Below are 21,617 nucleotides of genomic sequence, written 5' to 3'. Positions count from 1 at the left end.
TATTTTATATGATATTATTTTATGCTTACCGTATCGTATCATTCGATTAGTAAGATTCTAAGCCAAATGAGTGTGACTCTCTTAGTGTGGGCTTTTCAGTCTTTTTATAATCATTCATTTCTAACTTCATTATATTTATTTTAAAAATTAAAAATATAAAAAAATAAAAAAAGAAATTACGAACAATTTCTTTGTGTAATATTAATTACGGCATATTTATTATTATTTCCACATAATATTAATTCCGGAGTTAATTACCGTATCTTTCTTTATGTAATATTAATTAGCGTATCTTTGTGTAATCTTAATTCGAGAGAGTATTTGGCGTAACGAAACCGCCGTTACAAAACGCGAAAACAACTCTGGAAGCTTCCAATCCCCTCCTCCTCCTCCTCCTCCTCCTCCGGCCAGTCTTCCCTCTTTTGTGCCGCAGTAAGAGGCCCAAATCCCCTCCCGTTCTTGATCCTATCGATCCTTCGATTGGATCCGATCCTCCTCGGCGCGGCGTTCATGGGCGCCGACGGGGACCCCGACGGCACTGGCGACTCGGACACCGTCACCCTCCAAGTCCGGTGCTCCAACGGGTCCAGGTTCTCCGTAGAGGCCGCCCTCGATTCCACCGTCGGCACCCTCAAGGCTGCCCTCGTCGAGAAATGCGACGTCCCGGCGGAGCAGCAGCGGCTGATCTACAAAGGCCGGATCTTGAAGGACGAGCAGACCCTGCAGAGCTACGGTGCGTCCAGTCACCCTTCCCCCCCGTGTTGTCTCCCTTTTGTTCCTATTGCTGACGCTTTTTTCTCTTCACGTCTCCTTTTCTTGTGATATTACGTAGAACAGTTATTTCTGTGGAGTAAATATTGTCATTCTCATTTTCACAAACAATTTCTTTATTTTTGTTTCTTTTTATTCGATTGTCTTAAACATCAGGATGTACCTCGAGAACGAGAGAGATGGAAAGAAGAGCATAAGGAATGAAATAAGTGACACGTTAATGGGCTTCTAAAAGATGAGATAGCTTTCAATGCTATAAATATAAACGAATTTTATTATATTATCTGAGCACAAGTTAGTATGGAGAAATGTTTTTTCATCCTTGTTGTCATCTTGATTACCAGATACCCTAAAACTGAAAGCAAAGTGTTGGAAAAAAACTAGTTGATCAGCCTTTTCCTTCGATCAAAATCTTAAGTCTAAGGGAAAGAACATATATATAAGAAATTGCTTTGCTGAGATGAGCTTGTAGAGGCGTGCATTGTCCCTGTGGAAGATATAGGTCTCACAAATATAATTATCCATGGACCAATATAGTAAACAGTTCTGACCATAAGGTTCTTGCTGCACTTGTAATTGGTGAACTAGACTAATGACTATTTATTTGACTTATATAGCAGCATTTTTTTTTGCTAGGATTTAAGGTTTTTTGTCTGCAATATGGAATTGCTAATAGGTAAAAAATTTAATGCAGTTGTAAAAGCTCTAGACCACCTATTCTAATAATCTGGTTTTATTGGATGAATTTAAACAATGGACAAATGGATTTGTTTTTAATTAGTGTTGGCAAAAGAAAATTTCCATACAGATAGAAGATTTGACTAATGTGTAAATTTTCCCCTGAATCGCATTGAACTAATTTCATTAATTATGGTGGAGATGTATGAACAAGCCATTGCAAATAGGCCTTTTGTTCTCTTCAGCATAAACAAGAATTATGCAATTTTCATGTTAGTATTGATTTATTCTTTTTTGTTTTTAGTTATGCCTTATGTTGTCTTTGTTTAGATGTGGCCTGTTTTTAAAATAACATGTGCCTGCTTTAATTGATTTGTCGGGAAACTAATTCATTGTCCTCAACCTTGATGCTTCTTAAATTCTTTTCTGTTTTGAGTGTTGGTTAATCTCATTAATGACATGAAATTAGGTACTTTTTACAAAAAGATCAGAGAGGCATGCTAAAGTATATATGCCATTATAAATGGATAGATTCTTTTAGGCGTCAGGCTTGGCATGACTCTTCAAGCACATGCTGATACTTACTGAAAACTCATTTGGGCTTAGTTGTTCTACTCGAGCTTGAGCCTGTCAAATATATTTTGTCCAATCAACATGCATGCTTCTAGTGTTGTTACGACAGCACAGCTCATTGAGGGTCTAGTTTTTCCATCATGGAAGTTGTAGAAACATATCAAAGAATCCCTGATAAATTGGACATGCAATGGATGTTTGTTCCTAAAATTAACTAATGAGTATAAAACAATTGATTTGTTAGTGAAACAAAACAATTAACCTGTGCATGAGGCCATCATTTCTAGCCTGGCAGGATAGTTCATGCTGTAAGGTAGTTTTGAGCAATAGATGTCGGAAGGGTGGTTCCAGGCTTGCAGCGTTGTAACAGCCAAGTGAGAAATCATTCTGGTGCATACATGTTTTACCAGTTACTGTGGTTGACGGTACAGGGACTTTATTCGTTGTTATTACCAAGTCATTCAGTATGCATCAGTTCATTCCTCTAGAATGAGAAACTTTGTGGATAGCCTCCCAATGTTAAATTGCGGCATATATGAAAGAATGGATGTATCTAGGAGAATTTCAAAATTTGGGTGGGTATGCATGCAATAGCCCCTAAACTGATGTAGGTTTTCTTTATTTTTATTAATTTTCATTGATTTATTTGTCGTTCTTGCCTTATGAACAAATTGGGTCAACTGATACCCTTTGACTGTCTGTTTCAAGCAGGCTATAATTGTTAAGAAGAGAGACAAAAGCATGCTCTGGTTCTCCCTAAAGGAGCAATTAGCTGATGGTAGATATTATTATGGCTGATTTATTTCCTATTTAAGATTCCTTCTAAGTTTTACTGGGTTACATAATAATTTTATATGGGGGCACTCGGCTGAATAAGTTCACATGAACTGTTGAAGGAAAATAAAAAATAAAAAAAGAGATGGTCATAGAGGCCCTTACTGTATTCCGATTCTATTTGTTCCTCTATTCTTCTGTTGATTTTCTTCACACATTTCTTTTGGGAAAATCCAGCCAGCTCTAGACACTTTATTCCTCCAACTCCCAAACAATAAAGTGCATCCAAATATGTTTTGAAGGAAGCAAGTAGAAGGCAATTTAGAGAAATTTAAAGTGAGGGCCTTTTGTGGTAGAGAACAGCTTTGGTGAAGGAAAAAAAATACAGAAATAATGATAATGAAGGAAGATAAAGTATATGCATAAACCACAATAACTAAAGAATTCTTTATCTGGTTCATTACAAATTGTCTTGAACTTTTCTCTTTGACACTTTGCAGTTTAATTGGAAGTCTAACAATCCATAGTAATAATAAAAAACTTTACATCTAGATCACATATTCAACAAAAGACTTCTATGATGATTTATATTGCAATTGTCGCAACAATTTATTTAAAGAAGCTAAAATTATGAATGATTTTTTAATTGTTAATAACAGCAGGTTTTTTGTGCATTTTGAGTTGACTCGAAGTTGTACTTGCAGAACATGGGAAGGCCTTAATCCTAAGTCCAGTAATCTGCCAAAGTTTTCCATTCACAGAAGAAATCTAGTTTATTGTGGACTGCAGCGGCTTTTGACTGTTCAAGCTTATTGGTTTTTATAGGAAAACCAAGTTTTTGACTGCAGAAGCTTCAAATTCTATAATAGAAAACCCTAAGAGATTTGGACTTCGGAGTAGAATAAAGAGAATTAGTTCAGGTTTTTTTAGAGGTTTTTGTAGGAAATTTAGTTTCGGTTGAAATATTAACCAAAAATGAATGCTTATAAAACCACCAGTAGTGCAATTTGGTCCAAAGCACATCGGAAGGTTTGTATTGAGCTATGCTTTTCTCTTGGTCTTTAATGAACTATGATATGATATTTTACTATGGTATTTTGGGGTGTGGATTTGGGTTGCTCTAATAAATAGAAATAACAATGTTTGAATAAGACTAAGATTGACTTATAAGGGTCTGATGGGTGTATTATTGTTAATTTCAGTATAAGCATTTTGGTCAGTAGCTCAGGTTTAACGAAGTTAACAAACCAATTATCCTATAAGGTCTGGTCGTAGCAATTGATCTTAGAGTCGACATAGTATTAAAGCATGATAAGAGGCTCAAGTTAGAAAGGGCTATCCATGAATGGAGTCAAAGGACTCGTCACGGTGTGGAGCTACCATTGGGCTACCCCACATGTACAATGCCAGGGTTTGATTTGGACTATATGTTAAGCCTTGACGAAGATGTCAAGCTCGTAAGTTGGGCCTTTAAGCATAATTTTCAGAAATTGGAGATGTTGATAGTAGTGTAGGTTATTGGCACATTCAAATTGATAATGGGAGAATTTTTCATTTTTAACATGTAAACTGGTGAGAAATGTTTTTTTATATCTTTTTTTTATTAATCCAAGCTGTTATTACTCAAATGTAGTGTTGGATGCTAGTTTGGATTCTCAAATGTTTAAAATTACTAGCATACTAATTTAGTAAGGAAACCAACTCAAATCTTAGATGTCCATTTTGATCAATTATTTTCTAAGTATTTCTTTTTCTTTTCATTTTTCTTTCGTAGGATTGGCATCAAATCACACAATTCATTTGATTCGTGCTTTAACACCACCAGCTGCATCTGCTGAAGCAGCAACAGCTAGCCATGAAGCTTCAAGGGAACCAAACAATACTATAGGTGTGGAGACGGCTGTTTCTAATGAAGGTGGGCAATTTGGAGGAACTGATTCTGGAGGCATGCTCTTTCGAGGCATTGGTGTTAACAGGAGAGATGGCACAGGATCCGGATTTTTGGGATTTGGCTTACCAGAACTTAACCAGATGCAGCAACAGCTGGCTCAGAATCCTAGCATGATGAGGGAAATAATGAACATGCCTGCCGTGCAAAGTTTGATGAATAATCCTGATCTAATTCGAGGCATGATAATGAACAATCCTCAAATGCGTGAAATCATAGACAGGAATCCTGAATTTGCACACATTCTTAATGACCCCAGTACTCTCCGACAGTCTCTAGAAGTTATGAGGAATCCTGAACTAGTGAGAGAATTGATGCGGAACACTGATAGGGCTATGAGCAACATTGAATCATCCCCAGAAGGATTCAACATGCTTAGGCGCATGTATGAAACTGTCCAGGAGCCATTTCTAAATGCTACAACCACTGCAGGGGAAATGGGGAATGACTTGGGTCAAAACCCATTTGTGGCACTTTTGGGTAACCAAGGTGCTACACAGGCAGGAAATCAGACACCTAGTCAATCTGGAACTAGTTCAGATGTAGCAACGGAATCTGCTGCACCAAACAGTAACCCACTTCCCAATCCATGGAGCAGAACTGGTAAGTTGTTTTGTATTCTTCACATGGTTTATTGGTGGTCATGTGCTCAAAGTTAATGCATCAGCAGGAGCTGCACAGACTACCAACTTGAGATCTGCCCCTGCAAGTGATGGAAGGTCTACAGGCATTGCTGGGTTAGGTGGATTTGGTTTGCCAGAGTTGGAAAGGATGGCTGGTGGCGTGCCTGACCCATCCTTTTTAAATCAGCTTTTACAGAATCCAGCCATCATGCAGATGATGCAGAGTCTCCTCTCCAACCCTCAGTTTATGAATCAGGTATGTGTATTCCATTGTGAATTCGGTAGAACTATCATCGTTGCTTTTCCATTTTTATGATTGTTGCTTATCATTAGGTCTTGAGTCCACAACTCCGTGGCTTGTTGGGATCCAATTCCCAGCTCATTGACGTGTTGCAGAACCCGGAATTGATTCGCCAGCTTACTTCTCCTGAGACGATTCAGGTAACTTCATTGGTGATCGTATTTTATATGTGATGTCCTGTTATTCAGTTTATTCTTCCTGTTTGCAGCAACTTCTATCTTTTCAACAATCATTTTTATCCCAGGTTGTTCGGCAGCAGCCAAGACAGTAAGTACCACCTATAAAACATTACTTTTACTTTGTTAATCTGCTTTATCATCAACTTTTTTTATTTTATCACTAATCGAAAGAAGTTTTTATTTCATGTCATAAGATTTTATTGATATTTCTTCCTCTTGCGAGTTTTCTCTGGCTCTATTTTGATCTTTGATCTATATTCTGATTTTGTGCTCCTTGTTGCAGGGAACAAAATCAGACCAGTGATGGTACGGCAGGTATGAGGAAATAATCTGATGCATCTAATCCTTGGGTCCTGTTGATACATGTTCTTTCATAAATCTGTGATCTGGTTGTTCTCAATATCTCAAATACTTCTGACTCAATCATAATACCGGACAATGGGCTGATACTTCTTCAGTCAAATGTGCATTTATCATTTTGCTTTGCTACAGGAGTAACGAACAACAATGGGCTGGGACTTCTGATGAACATGTTCAGTGGGCTTGGGTCTGGTACTGGCGTTGCTAATAATCCTGATGGTTGTGCATTCTATGCCATGTCAAGAAATACTAGAATGTGTTTTTGCTGCGAAAATCTGAACCCTGAAAAAGTTTGAGTATTAAACGTTTCCATTAATCTCTTTATGTTGCAGTGCCTCCAGAGGAGCGATATGCGACACAGCTGACCCAGCTACGAGAAATGGGTTTCTTCGACACTCAAGAGAACATTCGTGCTTTAAGTGCCACTGCTGGCAACATCCATGCGGCCGTCGAATGGCTGTTAAGAAATCTTGAGTGATAGTGATCATGTTTGCTCTGCCATTTTTAACATAGCTCGCAACCGTGGTGATGATGATTTCAATGTCATAATTTTGGCAAGGCATAATCATACATACATATTTATACACACTGTTGGAGAGCTGTGAAATCTGCTGTGCAATTGTTTGATTTACACGTTTTGCACCTGTCACTGAGTTTTTTGTCCTCTCTCTCTCTCTCTCTCTCTGTGCTGACAACTTTATAGCTTGTGCTCATCACAAGTATGCAATTTAACCATTATGGCCTGTTGACAACTTTTCACTATGATTAAAATTTTTTTCAGGCCAGACTGCTTGAATGCTTTGTTGTAATCTGGATTTCATTTGTTGTTTGGCTTGACTATATTTGCTTTGAGCATTTGATCGAAGTGTCTTCAAGGTCAAAACACAGGAAATTTCACTCTCAAATCATGATCCCATGAGCTGATCCTGTCAAGATTAAATGTGAAGTAAACAAAGGCATCATCAACATTTCAGGTCGCTTTACTCGAGTAATCTCTCTCTTGTTCATTTCCGCTGTTATCCACTTGTTGGCTTGTTCTCTACATTTGTTCTTCCTGCTCAACATTTTGAATTCTAACTCTCAACACTTTGAAAGGATCGGTATGGAAGAAGAACATCTTGTGTTTAAGTACAATGGATCACCGAAACAATAGTCAAAGAGACAAAGATTGCATGATCCACATGATAACCCCCATTTCTGAACCACTCCTTCCTCGATCCCTCGTCCATGATTGCCTCGCTGGTCAACACAAATTGCTGCTGCCTTTGGGCCTCGATCGAGTCCACATGCTGCCGATGTTGATGGGTGAATTCCCTGTCTTCTCATGGTTGACTGCTCTCATCTCTCCTCGTGGGTTGCCTTTTTTCGACCTTCCTAAGACATCGACACTTGAATTTTACGAACTTTTTTTAATTATATACTGTAAGATAAACTTAATGGCCATTTCTCCCCTAATCCATAATATTAATTAAATATTAAGTCAAACATGGATAGGTAGATATGTGATCTATTTTTATACCATGATAAAGATTTTAGTTAGATTATCAGCATCTAACAATCTTACGAATATATCGAATCTATATTAAGTTATAGCAAAAAAGAAAAGAAAAGAAATGAGGTGAATCCATGATTTCTAGTTCCAAGTGATAGTACGAAACCTTTTACGTCCTCGGTCTCCATTCACGAAAGGAACTTCGATATAGATGTAGTCGTTTCATAAGACATAACATATGTGTTGTTTTCATAGATAAGCTCGGAAATAATTATTTATATTATTTAATATTTTTAATTGATAAAAAAAAGAATGATTGTATTGGATATTGAAAAATAATTATATTTTAAAAATGTATGGGTATCATCATATGCTATAATTTAATTTTTCGATAATAAGTTGAAATGATTATATAAATAAAAGAGTAAAACTTTAAAAACTCATAAAAATATAAATAAATATTTAAACACTCCTTAATTTAGATATAACTTATATGTATATTAATGATGGTAAAATATTTATGTAGTCAATTATAAATAGTTATTGTATATATATATATATATATATATTTATTTATTTAAAAAATTAAATTATAATTCGAACTATCCATCACTTGAATGCCGGTCTCTTCTCTCGCTTTCCCCTCCCTCCTCTTCTATCTCTTCTTTGCTGGTTATTACTGCAGCACCAATACCACCGACGGAGCAGAGGCGTCGGTGGTCTTGGAGAGGGCGCATGAACCTTCTCGAGGTCGCGCGTGCCGCCGGGTGAGCTCTTTCCGTTATATCCTGTCCTGGTTTTCCTTTACTGCCGACGCTGCCGTTCCTTGCCCTGTTTTGTGCGAATAGCTGCGGATAGATGCGTGGTTGAGCGCCGGAGCTGGGAAAGGAGGGGGCTTGACGAGGCTGGGGTGAGGAGGGGCGGATGGAAAGAGAGATTGGTTGGAAAAAGGCCAGGGTTTTGATGGAGGCGACGCGAAGAACGGAGTGGGTGTCGGCTTCTGGTGGTAATGGTGAGAGGAACGACGGAGGCGAGGGGAGTGGAGGAGGAGTAGGTGTGGCAGTGGAAAGGGTTCTCTTCGTGAAGGTGATGACAGACGAGCAGATGGAGATCCTCCGTAGTCAGATCGCCGTCTACGCCACCATATCCGAGCAGCTCATCGAGATGCACAAGATCATCACCGCCTACCAAGACTCCCTCTCAGGTGACCTCCTCTTCTTCTTGATGTAATCTTCATATTCCAGGTCGTTTAGAATCTGTGACGAATGTTAAAAGAACGAATTTTTATGGGGAAACATGATCTAGCCGTGTCACTTTGTTTCCATGTGTTGAGATAGAGACATACTTTTGACTTTTTGAACTTAGAATTGTTCTTTCCGCTTGCCTATTTCTCATTAGTCAATGCTGTGCTTCCTTTTGGCAATGATCTCGACATCCTTTCTCTTTTCCCCCGAAGTTGCAGGCATTAGGCTTTCCTTTTTCTGCTTTCCATAGAACAACTGTACTTGTATGCATTCATCACTTTGATGCTGTTTTAGATCCTTTTTTGGTGCAGTAGTTGTGTTTCGCCAAATCATAAGGAATTGTATTACATGATTTGGCTACTCGAAATGGAACAACTCTGTTGTTTCTGTTAGTTGAGCATATTTAGAGGGCTAATGCAAGTGCGGGAAGTGCACAACATTCTCTGGTGACATTTTGAGGTTGTTTTGGTTCCAACTGCTTGGGATGACAGGTTTGATATGATTAAGGTGCTGATCTTTGTTTCCTTTTACCTTGGGTACTTTAGTACTGTGCCACGGTGAGTGTTCTCCTTCGCGACTCGAGTGATCAGGGTTTAATGCATGGAAACAACCTTAAGCACTGGTGTTTACATGAAGTATTAAAAATTTGAGATATTGTTGGTCAGTGCCCTGTAGTTGTACTTCGTGCAGTTTGACCTTATTTGATGATTTAGATTGTTTCATCTTGCCTTATTCAGTATTGGAACATATAATTTTCTTTTATGAGGCTTTAGCGTGCAACAGAACCGTACAGAAAGAACTCGATGTTCAATTTTTGTTCTAGAATTGGTTTTTATCATAGTGCTGCTATCTTTTTTCGGGAGGAAAGTCTGAGTTATGAAGTAAGAACTCGTGCATGCCTGATTATGGATGAGTTAGCTTGGTGTTACTCAAATGAGCGTGCTACTGTATTTAAATGCTTGAAAAAACAATAGAATACACTAGGTGATTGTTGAGGAGGTACATCCTACTGGATCTGATTCTTGTGGTTTGTGACACTTTGTTCAAGCATAATTGTAAGAAAATGTAATTAGCTATATGAAGATTATGAGGAAGGGGGCTGTATTAGGAGATTCTGACAGGATCTAGGTGATATGAAATCTGTAACAGTGCTGTCAATTAATTTTGGATTTAAAGAAGAGTTCTGATTTTGTACATGTTAAAGAGCTTACCTTTCCCCATGCTTGGAAGATCTATTAGCTTTTGTTTATATGCCGATAGGTAGGTATCAAGATGGAGTTACCTTTTGTGGTTTTTGCATCCTGAGTTTCATGGCATTTTGTGCTCCAAGGAGCATGGTTACGGTTGTAATCATTTTGTTACTGGTTTAATATAATTTTCTTTCTGGTTTGGAAAAAAAAAAATACAAAATGATGGTGTTTGTGGCTAGGCCGATCATTGTTGCACAGAATAAACAAATTTTTTTACTCGCAGAGCTTGTTGATACTTCACAGAATAAACAAAACATTAATATCTGTTCTCTCTGATCCCCGCGCAAAGCATCGGGTTTTGATCTATTACCTACAAACTGCCCACATTGTTTTACAGAATTATTCAGAAGTGTTTGTCTTAGGCATAAAATTTCTTAATTTATGAAAACAATAAACAAGAACCGTGGACTGAATCTTTCACGTATTCCAGTGGCATCATGAAGACCAGTTGACAAAAATAACAATTGACACTCGATTCATTTTCTGAAGATAATAGTTGATCATGCACCTTATTCTAGTTACATAAAACATTTGAGTTCATATCAATATGCTGAAAATACATGAGTGCTTTTATATCTTCCCTTGTTACCTGCAAAATTTACATGCACTGAACAGCTAGAACACCGATAAAAGTTTAATCACTATTACAGAAACCATTTGATGTTTTATAGTTTGACCGAGTGGAAAAATGATTGATTGTTTTCTGCTGTTTACCTTCTCTATACATCATGGTCATTTGTCTAGGAATGAAGCTGGGTGGAATCTACGTTGATCCCCTATTGGCATCCGGTGGTCACAAACTCACTGCTAGGCAGCGATGGACTCCAACAAGTATGCAGCTACAAATGCTTGAGACCATCTTTAATCAAGGCTATGGGACTCCAAGCAAGCAGAAGATAAAGCATATAACAATTGAGCTATCACAACATGGTCAGATCTCTGAATCCAATGTCTACAACTGGTTCCAGAATAGAAGGGCACGATCAAAGAAAATGCAGAAGATGGCTGCATTGCCAAGTAATTCTGAGTCTGAAATTGAGACAGATGAGGATTCCCCTAATGAAAAGAAACTTAGGCCCCATAAGAATGTGCCTGTGACAATTAGAAGTGATCCCATCTACAATATGCAAATAAGTGCAGAAGTCCATCTGTTAGATCAAACACAAGGCATATACCAGTTGAATGGCAGTTCAGAGTGTTGCGGCAGTTTGGACCAAATGTCCTATGCAAATGTTCTATCAACCCCGAGTAGGGTTTCTTGACTTTTCCCCCATCTTTTACCTTTGTAAGAATTTGTTTTTTTTTTTTTTTGACTTGATTAATTGATGCAGGATTAGACCACTTGATGGATAAGTTTGATATCCCGATGAGCTTTAGCCCTTTCCATCCGGGAGGAAGTTATGATGGCATTGGTTGACATTGCATCTGAGTTCGGTTGATCATCACTCGAGGATGACACAAGTCACATTTAGGGAACCACACAAGTATATTTGGGGAAATAGGATGGATTGCTTTCGGGACATCATATTTGTTATTAGGATCGACTAGATCTCTCTTTGTCATCCTTCAAACAGTTTTCTTGTTCCTTTTTACAGCAAACATTAATAACATTACGATGTTCATGTATTTATACATTTTTATCATCTTTTTCTCCAGTTTTTAGTGTTTCTTCTTCCATTTCTTCCTTCTGCTTGTATCTCTTTTGGATTACTTCAAACATAATAGACTCAGTACCTTGAAGACATCTTACAGAGCATGATCCTTCTACTGAATAGGATAAAATTAGCACCCAAAACCAAAACAACTTTCTAGTTTCTTCACTAGCAATTAGATTTAGCAGACTTGGGTCTGGTTTTTGCTGCATGATAGAACAACATGAACAATTGGCTTTTCTGCCAGGGAGAATGTGCTCTTTTTGATTCCCACTGAAGATTGTTGCAGGTGACCATACACCACTGGTGATCTTTGCTCCAGGGAACCTGGAAGCATTTATTGCATGTCTGATATAAGTAAGTTTCAGGATAGAGTTGACTTTAAAGTGTCCACTGTTTAGCTGGAACTCCAACACAAGTAAATAGAGTTGACTTTTTGTAAGCATGTGAAAAGTGACTAAGCTGACCACCTTCAACCAAATATGTGATCTTGGTGATACTTATATGCCATTGTTTTAGCAAGATTGACCTCCTACCATAAAAGAAATCTATGTTTAACAAAGACAAAATGTAAATAGAATGAAATATGCAACAGTATCTTATTGCATCTACACAATTTACTAACTCTTTCACTACTTTTTTTTGGGAAAAATAAGTTGTCCTGCAGGGTGTTGAAAAATAATTTGAAGTTGGTAGGATTGAATCATTCACAGAGAAGAAATAAAAGAGTTACTAAATTTAAATTTTTATTTTGCAAAGGCATAAGATATACATAAATAATGTCCTAATCTAATATCATCAGAACTATTAATATGCACTTTTGTCATTCAAAATTTATCTTATCTTTGAAATATTCATGCAAGAGATAGAGATTTAAATGACTTAAAAATAAACCCTATTCAAAGAATAATTTTTTAAATAATTTTTATATATCCAATAATTTTGGAAGGAATAATTTTTATCGTGTTTCTAAAACTCGATATTTATATATCCATTAATGGCACTCTCGTAATTTTAATTTTATCCGGAGAGAATTCGTTGGTTGCGACTGTCTCTCCTCTCTCTCTCTCTCTCTCTCTCTCATGGGTTTTGATCCAAAAAGAATCCATCTTTCGGTGGAAGCCCTCCCTCGATTGAGTTCTCCCATCGCAAGAAAACCCTAATCGCCGCTTCCGGGGAACGAGGTAGTTATCTCCATCCTTATAATCCCGTTAGCTTTGATACGATCCATCGAGTCCGATCGATCGTGGCACAATCTCACGTCAAGGAACCATCTTTGGGTCTTGCTCGATGGTTTCTTGTAGCCGAACGAATCCTCGTGGGGTTTGGCTGATGGTAGCTGAAAGTTCCTTGCTTGATTCTGTCCTTGTTCCTGAAATGAGAAGATCCGCTTGGTTCCTTGGAGGTTCGATTGATCCGCTGTTTGTTTCTGTTTGAATCTTGTTGGTAGATGGATTCTTGTGGAAGACGTTCGAGATTTAGCGGGCGGTTTTCTGGAATCTGAATTGTCGGCAAGGACTATCTGGTTGGCTGATTAATGATGTGAATTGGAATAATTCACGACATGGATCGATCAGGGTCGAACTTTTGATGCAAAAGACCGAATTAGATGCAAAATCCTTGAGCGCTAAGGGGTAATTAGATGGAGTCTTTCAATGTTAACACCCATTTGCCTCCTCGGAAGCGCCTGCTAGCTGAACTCAAGAGGGAGGGTTCCGATTTTGATTTCCTGCCACCGGTTCCTTTTCTTTCTGGTGATCTTGGTGCCCAGCTCCGTGATTCTATTAACTCTCCAAGGTCGAATCCAGAAGAGATCATTGAGGTTGCGAAGTCGGTGGCTTCAGCTGCCGCTGAAGTTGCAGCGGCAGCTAAAAGGATTGCAACCGAGAAAGCAGCTGCAGCTGCAAAGGCCAAGGCTTCTGCCAAGAGTGCACTACTGTTTCTGGATTCAGTTTCTAGGAGGAGAAAATCTGGAAAGGGTTGCATGGCCAGAACCAGAGTGAGGAAGAAACAGATGCCTGTTAAGCTCTTGTATAAGACTCACCATCGTCTGGGGAGCCAAGAAACAGATGAAGAACTTGCCAGGAAATTGCATCATGTCATAAATAGTTCATCTAGAATCTCAAAAAATAAGCGAAGGAGCATTCGAAATGCTGTCTGCAATGAGAAGTCATCTGTTTTGCATGAGAAGAGCAGTAGGATAAGCAAATGTTCCATAGATAAATCAGAAGAGAAGATTGTCGGCTGTTCCGAAGACATTTTTGAGAGGGAGGAAGAATCCAGTTACTGCACAGAGACACAATATAGTGGATCTAAGGTTATAAGAAAGCTGATGGTTGGAAAGTGAGAATTAAGAAAAAGAAGTTGCCTTTGAATCAACATCATGTCCAAGATCAAACAGAGCTTAAAAAATTGCCACCTTTTGCAAATCGTCATAATTTTACCAGAAAATGCAGAAAGTAATGTCTTCAAATGATTTAAAACCTTCTGATGATGGTGGGATGTCAATGTAGATTACATCAGCATGGAAATGCAAGAAGATCTAGTTGTCACAAAGCTTATCTGATTGCAAGATGTTGCATTCTTTATGTTAAGATCCTTCAGTAACCCTGACCTCTGGCAGTCAGTTGATAGCTTGACACAGATGATTTTGGAGCTCGCAATGACATTCTTGGCATTTGGAGTCAACTGTAAGTTCCATATGCATGTGACATGAACGGGGAGTTAAACAGATCCTCTGCAGAATAGTTGTTTGTTTACAGTTTGTTCTATGAGGTCTTTGCTTTATATTCGATGTTCAGTAGTGGTTTTCTTAGGTTTGTTTTAGTGTCACTTGATGTATTTGCTACTTCTTACACCTTTGTGATATTTGTATTTCTAAATCAGAATAAGTCTGTTTTTAGTTATTAATGCACATCATACTAGTTCTTATTCCAATTATGATAGACTATGTTATTTTAGAGAAAGGGAATAAACTTCCCACACATGCAAAAATAAATTCCATGTAAATGTATATATATGCATTGCTAGCTAGAATATCACATTCAGCAATGATATATGTTGTGTGTGCGGAACATGTCATATTAGGAACCATTGGAGAATGGAATAGGCAAAGTAAGTCAAGTACATCAATTTGTTGTGCCATAATATCAATTTGATTGAACATCTTAGTTTTAGGAACAAGTTGATATCAAACATCTGCAAAAAAAACAATATCATCTTAATTAATGATTTGAGCAGTGAGCATCTATCTGGTTACATCAGTGGTGTTTCGTCTGTTAAAAATGAAGATATTTAGATATATGCAGGCACACTTTGTTAAATGACTTGAGCTGGTTTAGTGGAAGCTAAAATAGCTAAAAGAAGAGCTCCACTTGATGCTCATCATATGCTGTTACCTAAGCCTGAAAAGTGCATCCATGAATGAGTTCTGATATGTGACAAAGAGATTGCATCATCAAGTCAGGAATTGCTCATAGAGTACATTGTAGACCAGGATTCCTTCAACTCTCTTTTTCTTTTTTGCACCTATCATGATTAGGAAAAGCTACTAAATGCAGCAGATCTCAATGTTGTAAGAGGTCAAAATATATGGATAGATCCATCTGAGCAACATTTGGTTGGTGGATCTTATTGATTTTCCATGTGAAATAAGTTCAGTGAGAACTATTGCAGCTTTATGCTATAAACTAAATAAATCTGCAGTGTCTTGTATGCCTACCAACACATGTTTAGTTTATATCTGTGCCAATTTTGCATGGTTTCATCCAAGTTGGACATGGTACACAATTTTCTTCACAAATCAAAAAACTAGTCTAATAATTTGAGGTTGGTATAGAGAAAGTAATTGGGTTCTGGACCAGGTGGAACACCTAGGACATAAGCAAAATTTCATTATGCTAAGATTTTATTTAGGCACTAGATTTAGTAGGGTGGATCAAGAAAGTATTCTTTGACTATGTGAAGCACCTGAGCAGCTACTGTTCTCCATAAAGTTTATAGGCAAAATTGTGGACTGTGGGAACTCTGCAATTAAGGTGGAAATTATAGTAATTAATAAAATTGAGAATTTATGTTTGGAGACAAATATTTTTAGTGATGTTTTAACGTTATCAATTAGCTTATCTGGTGTAGATGACAGGTGGATAGGAAGGAGTCCATTGCATTATTATTATTTTTTCCTAATCCTTCTTTAGTATGAACTATATTTATGTGTTGTTTGTAAATTATTTTTACTCTAACACCGTTCGATTTGAGGGAGAAATACAAATTATATTTTTCCAAAAAAATTATTTTCTAATTACTCTCTTACTATGGACATGCTAAAAATAATGTTTTCTAAAAAAAATATAATTATTGTCAAATAAAGAAAATTTGTTCTATTTATTTTTTAAATAAATATAATTCTGTCTTGACATTAATCATCTTGTTGAGATGGCCGAGTTGGTCTAAGGCGCCAGATTAAGGTTCTGGTCCGAAAGGGCGTGGGTTCAAATCCCACTCTCAACAATATTTATTTTTTATTATACGCCTATATAAGGCTCAAATCCTAGATCAGATGCAATCTCCGTGACCAACAACTAGTTGGGGCAGTCCAACGCCCAACAACTATATGGGCCCCTACTGATCCACACCAAATACTCCAATTGGGCCCCGATCCATGTTATCTTAGCCCAATTCAATTGCACCTCGATGATATCGAGGTCGGAGCGAAGACTTCATCTCGATAGAACCAAAGCACGGAGTGATCTCAAGTCACCCCCTCGCCCCGCTTGCCTCTCCTTCTTCGATTTCCTCAAGAAAGAGTTGTTGATAGCATAGATGACGATGGTTACGATCGCAAACACCGTCGTCGCCGTCGGAGACCCCCGATCCCAATCGCTTGCCGGTAGGTGTACCTTTCCATCATTTTCGATCTCAAAAATCTTGGTCTGATTAGTCTGCCTTTTGCTTTTGGTGATCTTATCTCCGATTTCTTCGACTCATTTGATTCTTGAGCCGATGAGATATTCTTTTGAGTTTCTATGTTCCGTCGCTAATTCCTCGGTGTTTTTTGTGTAGGATTGTGAAAGTTATTTTATAGATTTGCTCAACTTATAATTATTCTTATTTTTTAGGCTATAGTTTGAAGTCGTCGAACAAGTCCCCTGTAATATGCCATCCTTTGAGCTTCTCTCTCAGACCTGCATGCCGGAGGAGAGCGGGAGTTTCAAGTTACAGGGGCCAATTGATGGTTCAAAATGCCTATAGGTATTTGAGTTACATGTGCCGAGTTTGCTAGCTTTGGCTCTATATTTCATTTGCGACACCCTGTTTGTTTGTGATCGTCTTTCCCTCATGCTTGTAGATTATTATACCTTTCTTCTGTTACCCCCAAGAGTACTCATGAGAAGGAATACAAGGGTCATTTGAGAAATTTGTTGTCTAAGATGTAGTTACAAGTTTCAGTGTGTGTGCAATGTTGTCTGAGTAATCTTTGTCTCTAACACAGTTTCTATTGTCTTATCTTATGTCGTTACAAACATTGTAGATACGGTGTTTTGTGTGAAGGAGATGATAAGCGCAATTAGAAACTAAAACTGGCAAGCTCTGTCGAGTTTTCTTTAGTTTACAGCTAAAATCAGACATCTTGATGATTTCCACAGAGTTGTGGCTTCCATCACTCTGGAACTTAGCTTCAGGTGTGCGTAATTCTCATACAATTGTTTGGTTAAAGAATCAAAAAGAAAAATGAGGGTTTCTTGTAGTTAACCTTGTTTTGTTCTCGTTTTTGTTGGAATGCTGGCATATGTTCCCTTTTTTTGCATTTTGCATAATTAAAATATCCAAATAGACCTTTGACCAATAGGCACTAGGATCATCAGTGATGTTCAAATCCATATGAGAGATAGAGCTACCAATAGGCACCAGGGTTACTGGGTTGTAACAATGGACTTACCTCTTTAGTTTTAGTTTCTTAAATTCTTAATTACAGCTGATAATTGCAATGTTACTGTTCTAACACCTTGGAGCATGTTATAAGGTTGAATTTCTACCATTATAAGGAAATTCCAATTTTATATTCATGACTTCTGGTATCAGTTAAATTATAGGCTGTGCGTTCTAAGTCAACATGTCTCTTTCTACCCGGTGATGCTCTGAATCTGGCATTGGCATATTCATGGTTTTCAATCAAGTTGAAAACAATTCATGACGCCTTTGTTCTGAACATTCAAGCTTGAGTCAGACGTGAGATGCCTTCATAACCATTTCCAAGAGGAATTTACGAGCATTGCTGCATTTCATTTCTCTAGGTTTGCCATAAGTACTAGAATCTAAAGTATCATGGAGCAATCATTATATTGTCCAATAAAAGGAGAATGCATGTCTACATTTTGCCAAGATTTTCATCTATCGAAGATGTAACCTAGGAGAATTTTGACACTTCAATTGGCATACATCAATAAAGATCGAAAGATGGATTTGTATATGTGAAATGCATGGTTTATTGTAGTAGCTTGGAGTTAACATGTTGGACCACATTGGAAGGTTCACTTCATACAGTTGGATACCTGGTTGCCTTTTCCATTCATATAAAACTCCACATCCACTTTTTAGAGATGGAAATGATATAAGGATTTTATGAAAAGCAAAGAGTTAGAAATCATAGTCTAATTTGGAAATTTCTGTTTAGGCATTCATAAATCCTCCTTGATAGATGAACTATTCCTAATATGTCAATGACAATTGAATCAATGATTTTAGCTATTTTTTAAGTAACTCAGTTGAGGAGGATGTAATCAATTTAGATTTAAAATTCTCATCGTATGTGCCTTTCATTACGGGCAGCTTCAGGTGCACATTATTCTTTTGTACAAGAAAAGCCATTATTGCTCCAGTTGGTGTATGCATATGTTACTTATCAGAAATGGAGAATCAAAAGAATTACAACTGACTTTCTGGTCTTATTGTTTTTTTCTTTTTTAACTCAAGTGCTTAGTGTCCTGAAATGCAATACAGTTTGTCATTTTTTGTAAATTATGAATCAAGGTTTTGATAATCAAGATCAGATCTGGAAAATATGAACAGATGGAACTTTTTCTTAACTTGTAAATACATTCATGGCCAGTTTGTTGTTTCCTTGCCTTGGATTGGCTTCATTTTTGGTTCTTTTGTAGAATCTTATTGCAGGCATTTAACGTACTATGTATGGCTTTATGTGATGCAAATGTAGGGATGGTAGAAGGCCCAGCAATGCAAGCATCTTCACTGGTGGCTTTGTGCTGGGAGGAATTGTGGTTGGGACACTTGCTTGTGTATATGCACCTCAGGTACTGAAGTGATATCTTTATTTACCATACATTACCTTTTTAATATGTTCCATGTAGTTTATGATTGCTGGGTTAACTGATGTGTGGTGGTGAAATTGTGGTAATTTCGTGCTAGCATGAGTGCAATCTTTTTCAGCATATATTCGTTTTACTAGCTTTAATAATTGGGAAATTATGACTTCTTGTTATTGTTGTTGTTGTTATTGTTTTGATGTATTTGTTTTCCTAGTTTAAAGAGGAGAAAGTTATCATTATACGCCTCTGTTTGTTACTAAAGCTGAACTCATTCTTGATTCAATAAGCACTAGAGTAGGAAACCAAAAAAATATCCTTTGCTTGATTTCAAGTACTTGAAATTGCGTGTGTGTGGGGGGGGAGGGGCGGGTGGGAAGGCATGTTTATTTTTACAGCTTTTCCTTTTAGGCCTCTGATGCAGGTTGATGATATGCCAGCTTTTGTTAGAAATTATCATACTCATCTCTTGTTAAAATTTGTGTATTATAAAGGTATCCCTGGCACTTTATGCTTCAGAGCTAAGCTATTCATTGAAGATGTTAACAAACTTCTATTTATGATTATGTTTCTATTTATTTTCTGATGAATCAGTATTGTTTCAGATCAGCAAAGCATTGACTGGAACTGACAAAAAAGATCTAATGAAGAGATTGCCAAAATTCATCTATGATGAAGAGAAAGCGTTGGAGGTAAGTCTTATGATTATGGTATTATCATCTGCAATCAAAAAATTACTTTGCAACAAACAATTTAATCTCTTTGCATACTCCTCCATAACCTTATGCATTGGTTGTTTTTACTTGATATATTTTCTTGGTTTCTACCACAATTTTCTACTTTCATAGTTTACTACTTATCTAGTTATATTGACCTTCAGTACCACACCTCATTCGAGGAGGACAAGCGGTTAGCTCTTTGTTTCTTACTAATCGAAAGATGTCTAGTTGATCATTTTACTATATATATCTTCACTACCACTTATGGATAGAAGCATCAGCCCACCAGGACCACCAAAAAGGAGAAGTTAAAGAAACTAAAGAAAAAGAGGAATGAGTTTTGAGTTTGATATGGATAGATAAAAACATCAGTAAATCATGACCGTCAAAGCATGTGTATACCATCATGATTTTTTCACTGGTTATTCTGAACATGAATGCCACCCACTTATTTTTCAAATAGACTTGTTAATTGTGATTGATGCTTAAAACAAAAAATACCAATATCAAAGGAAGGTGACAAAGATTTATCATAGGTAGCCACATGTGGTTCTCATTTTAGTTTGGTGTGTTATTTCTCTTGCTTGTAGAAATAAGAGATGAAATATACTTACTGTTGAATCGACAAAGAATTATTATTCAAAGTATGTTGAGAATTGATTGTGCTTATGTTTCTGTGGAATATATTTTTCATTACTCCGTCATTTACTACAATGCAACATAAATTGGGAAGCTGGATCAGTTCAGAGGAGCAATTCTGTTCGAGCATTGACCAGTTTGTTGTCTTCTTTCTTATCTCTCTCTTCTTTCCTTGGCCATACACCTGCTTCTTTGTAGCTTACCTCTTCTTTTTTATTAATTTACAGTTTTGCATTTTTTTTATAGTTAGCATTATAGTCTATTTACTGCTCTAATAACAAAAAAAGCATATCCGAAGTCATGTTCATCAAGAAACCACATTGTAGTAGCCATTGCACACATGCTTCGGAGTTATCTTATGAAAAATACTTGTATAATTTGCTTTGTGATCTATTTTGTTGTATTCACAAATATTTAGCTGATGGATACAACAACCCAGTCAAATATTAATTTATCATCCCAATTTGATGGGACTTGGAAAAGAGAGCTCTTTTTTATTTTTTCTGATAATGGACAATCTTGTCTTCTCATTTATTACATCTAATGTGAATCTACTGTCCAGATTTCGTCTGAAACGTAGTTGCAATACTTATGTTGCTTTATTTGTGCTGCACTAACAACAAGCTAAATGATGATATAACAGAAAACCAGGAAGATTTTGACAGAGAAGATTGCACAACTTAACAGTGCTATTGATGATGTTTCTTCTCAACTCCGAGCTGATGATGAGCCAAATGGAGTGGCTGTGGCATCAGATGAGGTTGAAGCCGCAATATGATGTCGATCTAGGTGCGTAGGTGGATGCAGCCATCACACACACACTCCTTTCTTTGTACTGTTTTGGATTGGTAAGTACTTGATCGATCTATTGCTTGATTTGGGACTGCTGCTCTTTGCTAGCGAGCATTAGATTTTTTTGGTTTTTTCGGGGATGGTCGAGCTTAAAGTTTCTTTATCATCAGTAAAAACACAGGTATTACTATACTGGCGGATGAGATCATTAATAAAATTATAGAGTTATAATGATGAATGGATGCCATTACTATATTGAATATGAGATTATTAGGGAAATTATTATTCTGCCAATTTTTT

The 21,617-nt window shown here is 37.2% G+C and overlaps 3 protein-coding genes and 1 non-coding gene across 12 annotated transcripts; all 4 read left to right on the top strand.

Moving 5' to 3' along the window:
* Positions 1 to 369: 369 nt before the first annotated feature.
* Positions 370 to 6,851, top strand: UBQ1 (ubiquitin domain-containing protein DSK2a). 4 transcript variants are annotated; one of them, XM_009409908.3, is made up of 8 exons: positions 370 to 733; positions 4,571 to 5,347; positions 5,415 to 5,623; positions 5,701 to 5,808; positions 5,877 to 5,935; positions 6,131 to 6,162; positions 6,340 to 6,426; positions 6,540 to 6,851. In XM_009409908.3, exons 1-8 carry the CDS (start codon positions 511 to 513, stop codon positions 6,683 to 6,685), a joined length of 1,641 nt encoding a protein of 546 aa, XP_009408183.2. In that variant the 5' UTR covers positions 370 to 510; the 3' UTR covers positions 6,686 to 6,851. The 4 variants fall into 4 exon arrangements, with proteins under 4 accessions (XP_009408183.2, XP_009408185.2, XP_009408184.2 ...); XM_009409910.3 differs by having other exon boundaries at positions 5,412 to 5,623; positions 5,913 to 5,935; XM_009409909.3 differs by having other exon boundaries at positions 5,412 to 5,623; positions 6,340 to 6,399.
* A 1,496-nt stretch (positions 6,852 to 8,347) lies between these two features.
* Positions 8,348 to 11,856, top strand: LOC103990685 (WUSCHEL-related homeobox 8-like). Its single transcript, XM_009409912.3, has 3 exons — positions 8,348 to 8,903; positions 10,938 to 11,441; positions 11,525 to 11,856. The coding sequence occupies exons 1-3, from the start codon at positions 8,624 to 8,626 to the stop codon at positions 11,608 to 11,610; spliced, it is 870 nt and encodes a 289-aa protein (XP_009408187.2). The 5' UTR covers positions 8,348 to 8,623; the 3' UTR covers positions 11,611 to 11,856.
* Positions 11,857 to 12,885: 1,029 nt separating this feature from the next.
* LOC135642253 (uncharacterized) lies at positions 12,886 to 21,555 on the top strand. 6 transcript variants are annotated; one of them, XM_065158239.1, is made up of 5 exons: positions 14,191 to 14,535; positions 16,963 to 17,095; positions 19,059 to 19,155; positions 19,773 to 19,859; positions 21,169 to 21,555. In XM_065158239.1, the coding sequence occupies exons 1-5, from the start codon at positions 14,433 to 14,435 to the stop codon at positions 21,301 to 21,303; spliced, it is 555 nt and encodes a 184-aa protein (XP_065014311.1). In that variant the 5' UTR covers positions 14,191 to 14,432; the 3' UTR covers positions 21,304 to 21,555. The 6 variants fall into 6 exon arrangements, 4 of the variants coding, with proteins under 4 accessions (XP_065014310.1, XP_065014309.1, XP_065014311.1 ...); XM_065158240.1 differs by lacking the exon at positions 14,191 to 14,535 and adding an exon at positions 16,424 to 16,733; XR_010497914.1 differs by lacking the exons at positions 16,963 to 17,095; positions 21,169 to 21,555 and having other exon boundaries at positions 12,886 to 14,535; positions 19,773 to 19,858.
* TRNAL-AAG (transfer RNA leucine (anticodon AAG)) lies at positions 16,274 to 16,354 on the top strand. The gene has a single exon. It is a non-coding gene; the product is annotated as a tRNA-Leu (tRNA).
* Positions 21,556 to 21,617: the final 62 nt, after the last annotated feature.

The sequence above is a fragment of the Musa acuminata genome, chromosome BXJ3-7 (genome assembly GCF_036884655.1).
Source record: "Musa acuminata AAA Group cultivar baxijiao chromosome BXJ3-7, Cavendish_Baxijiao_AAA, whole genome shotgun sequence".
Classification (NCBI taxonomy): domain Eukaryota; kingdom Viridiplantae; phylum Streptophyta; class Magnoliopsida; order Zingiberales; family Musaceae; genus Musa; species Musa acuminata.
This window is presented reverse-complemented; position numbering and strand designations above follow the sequence as displayed.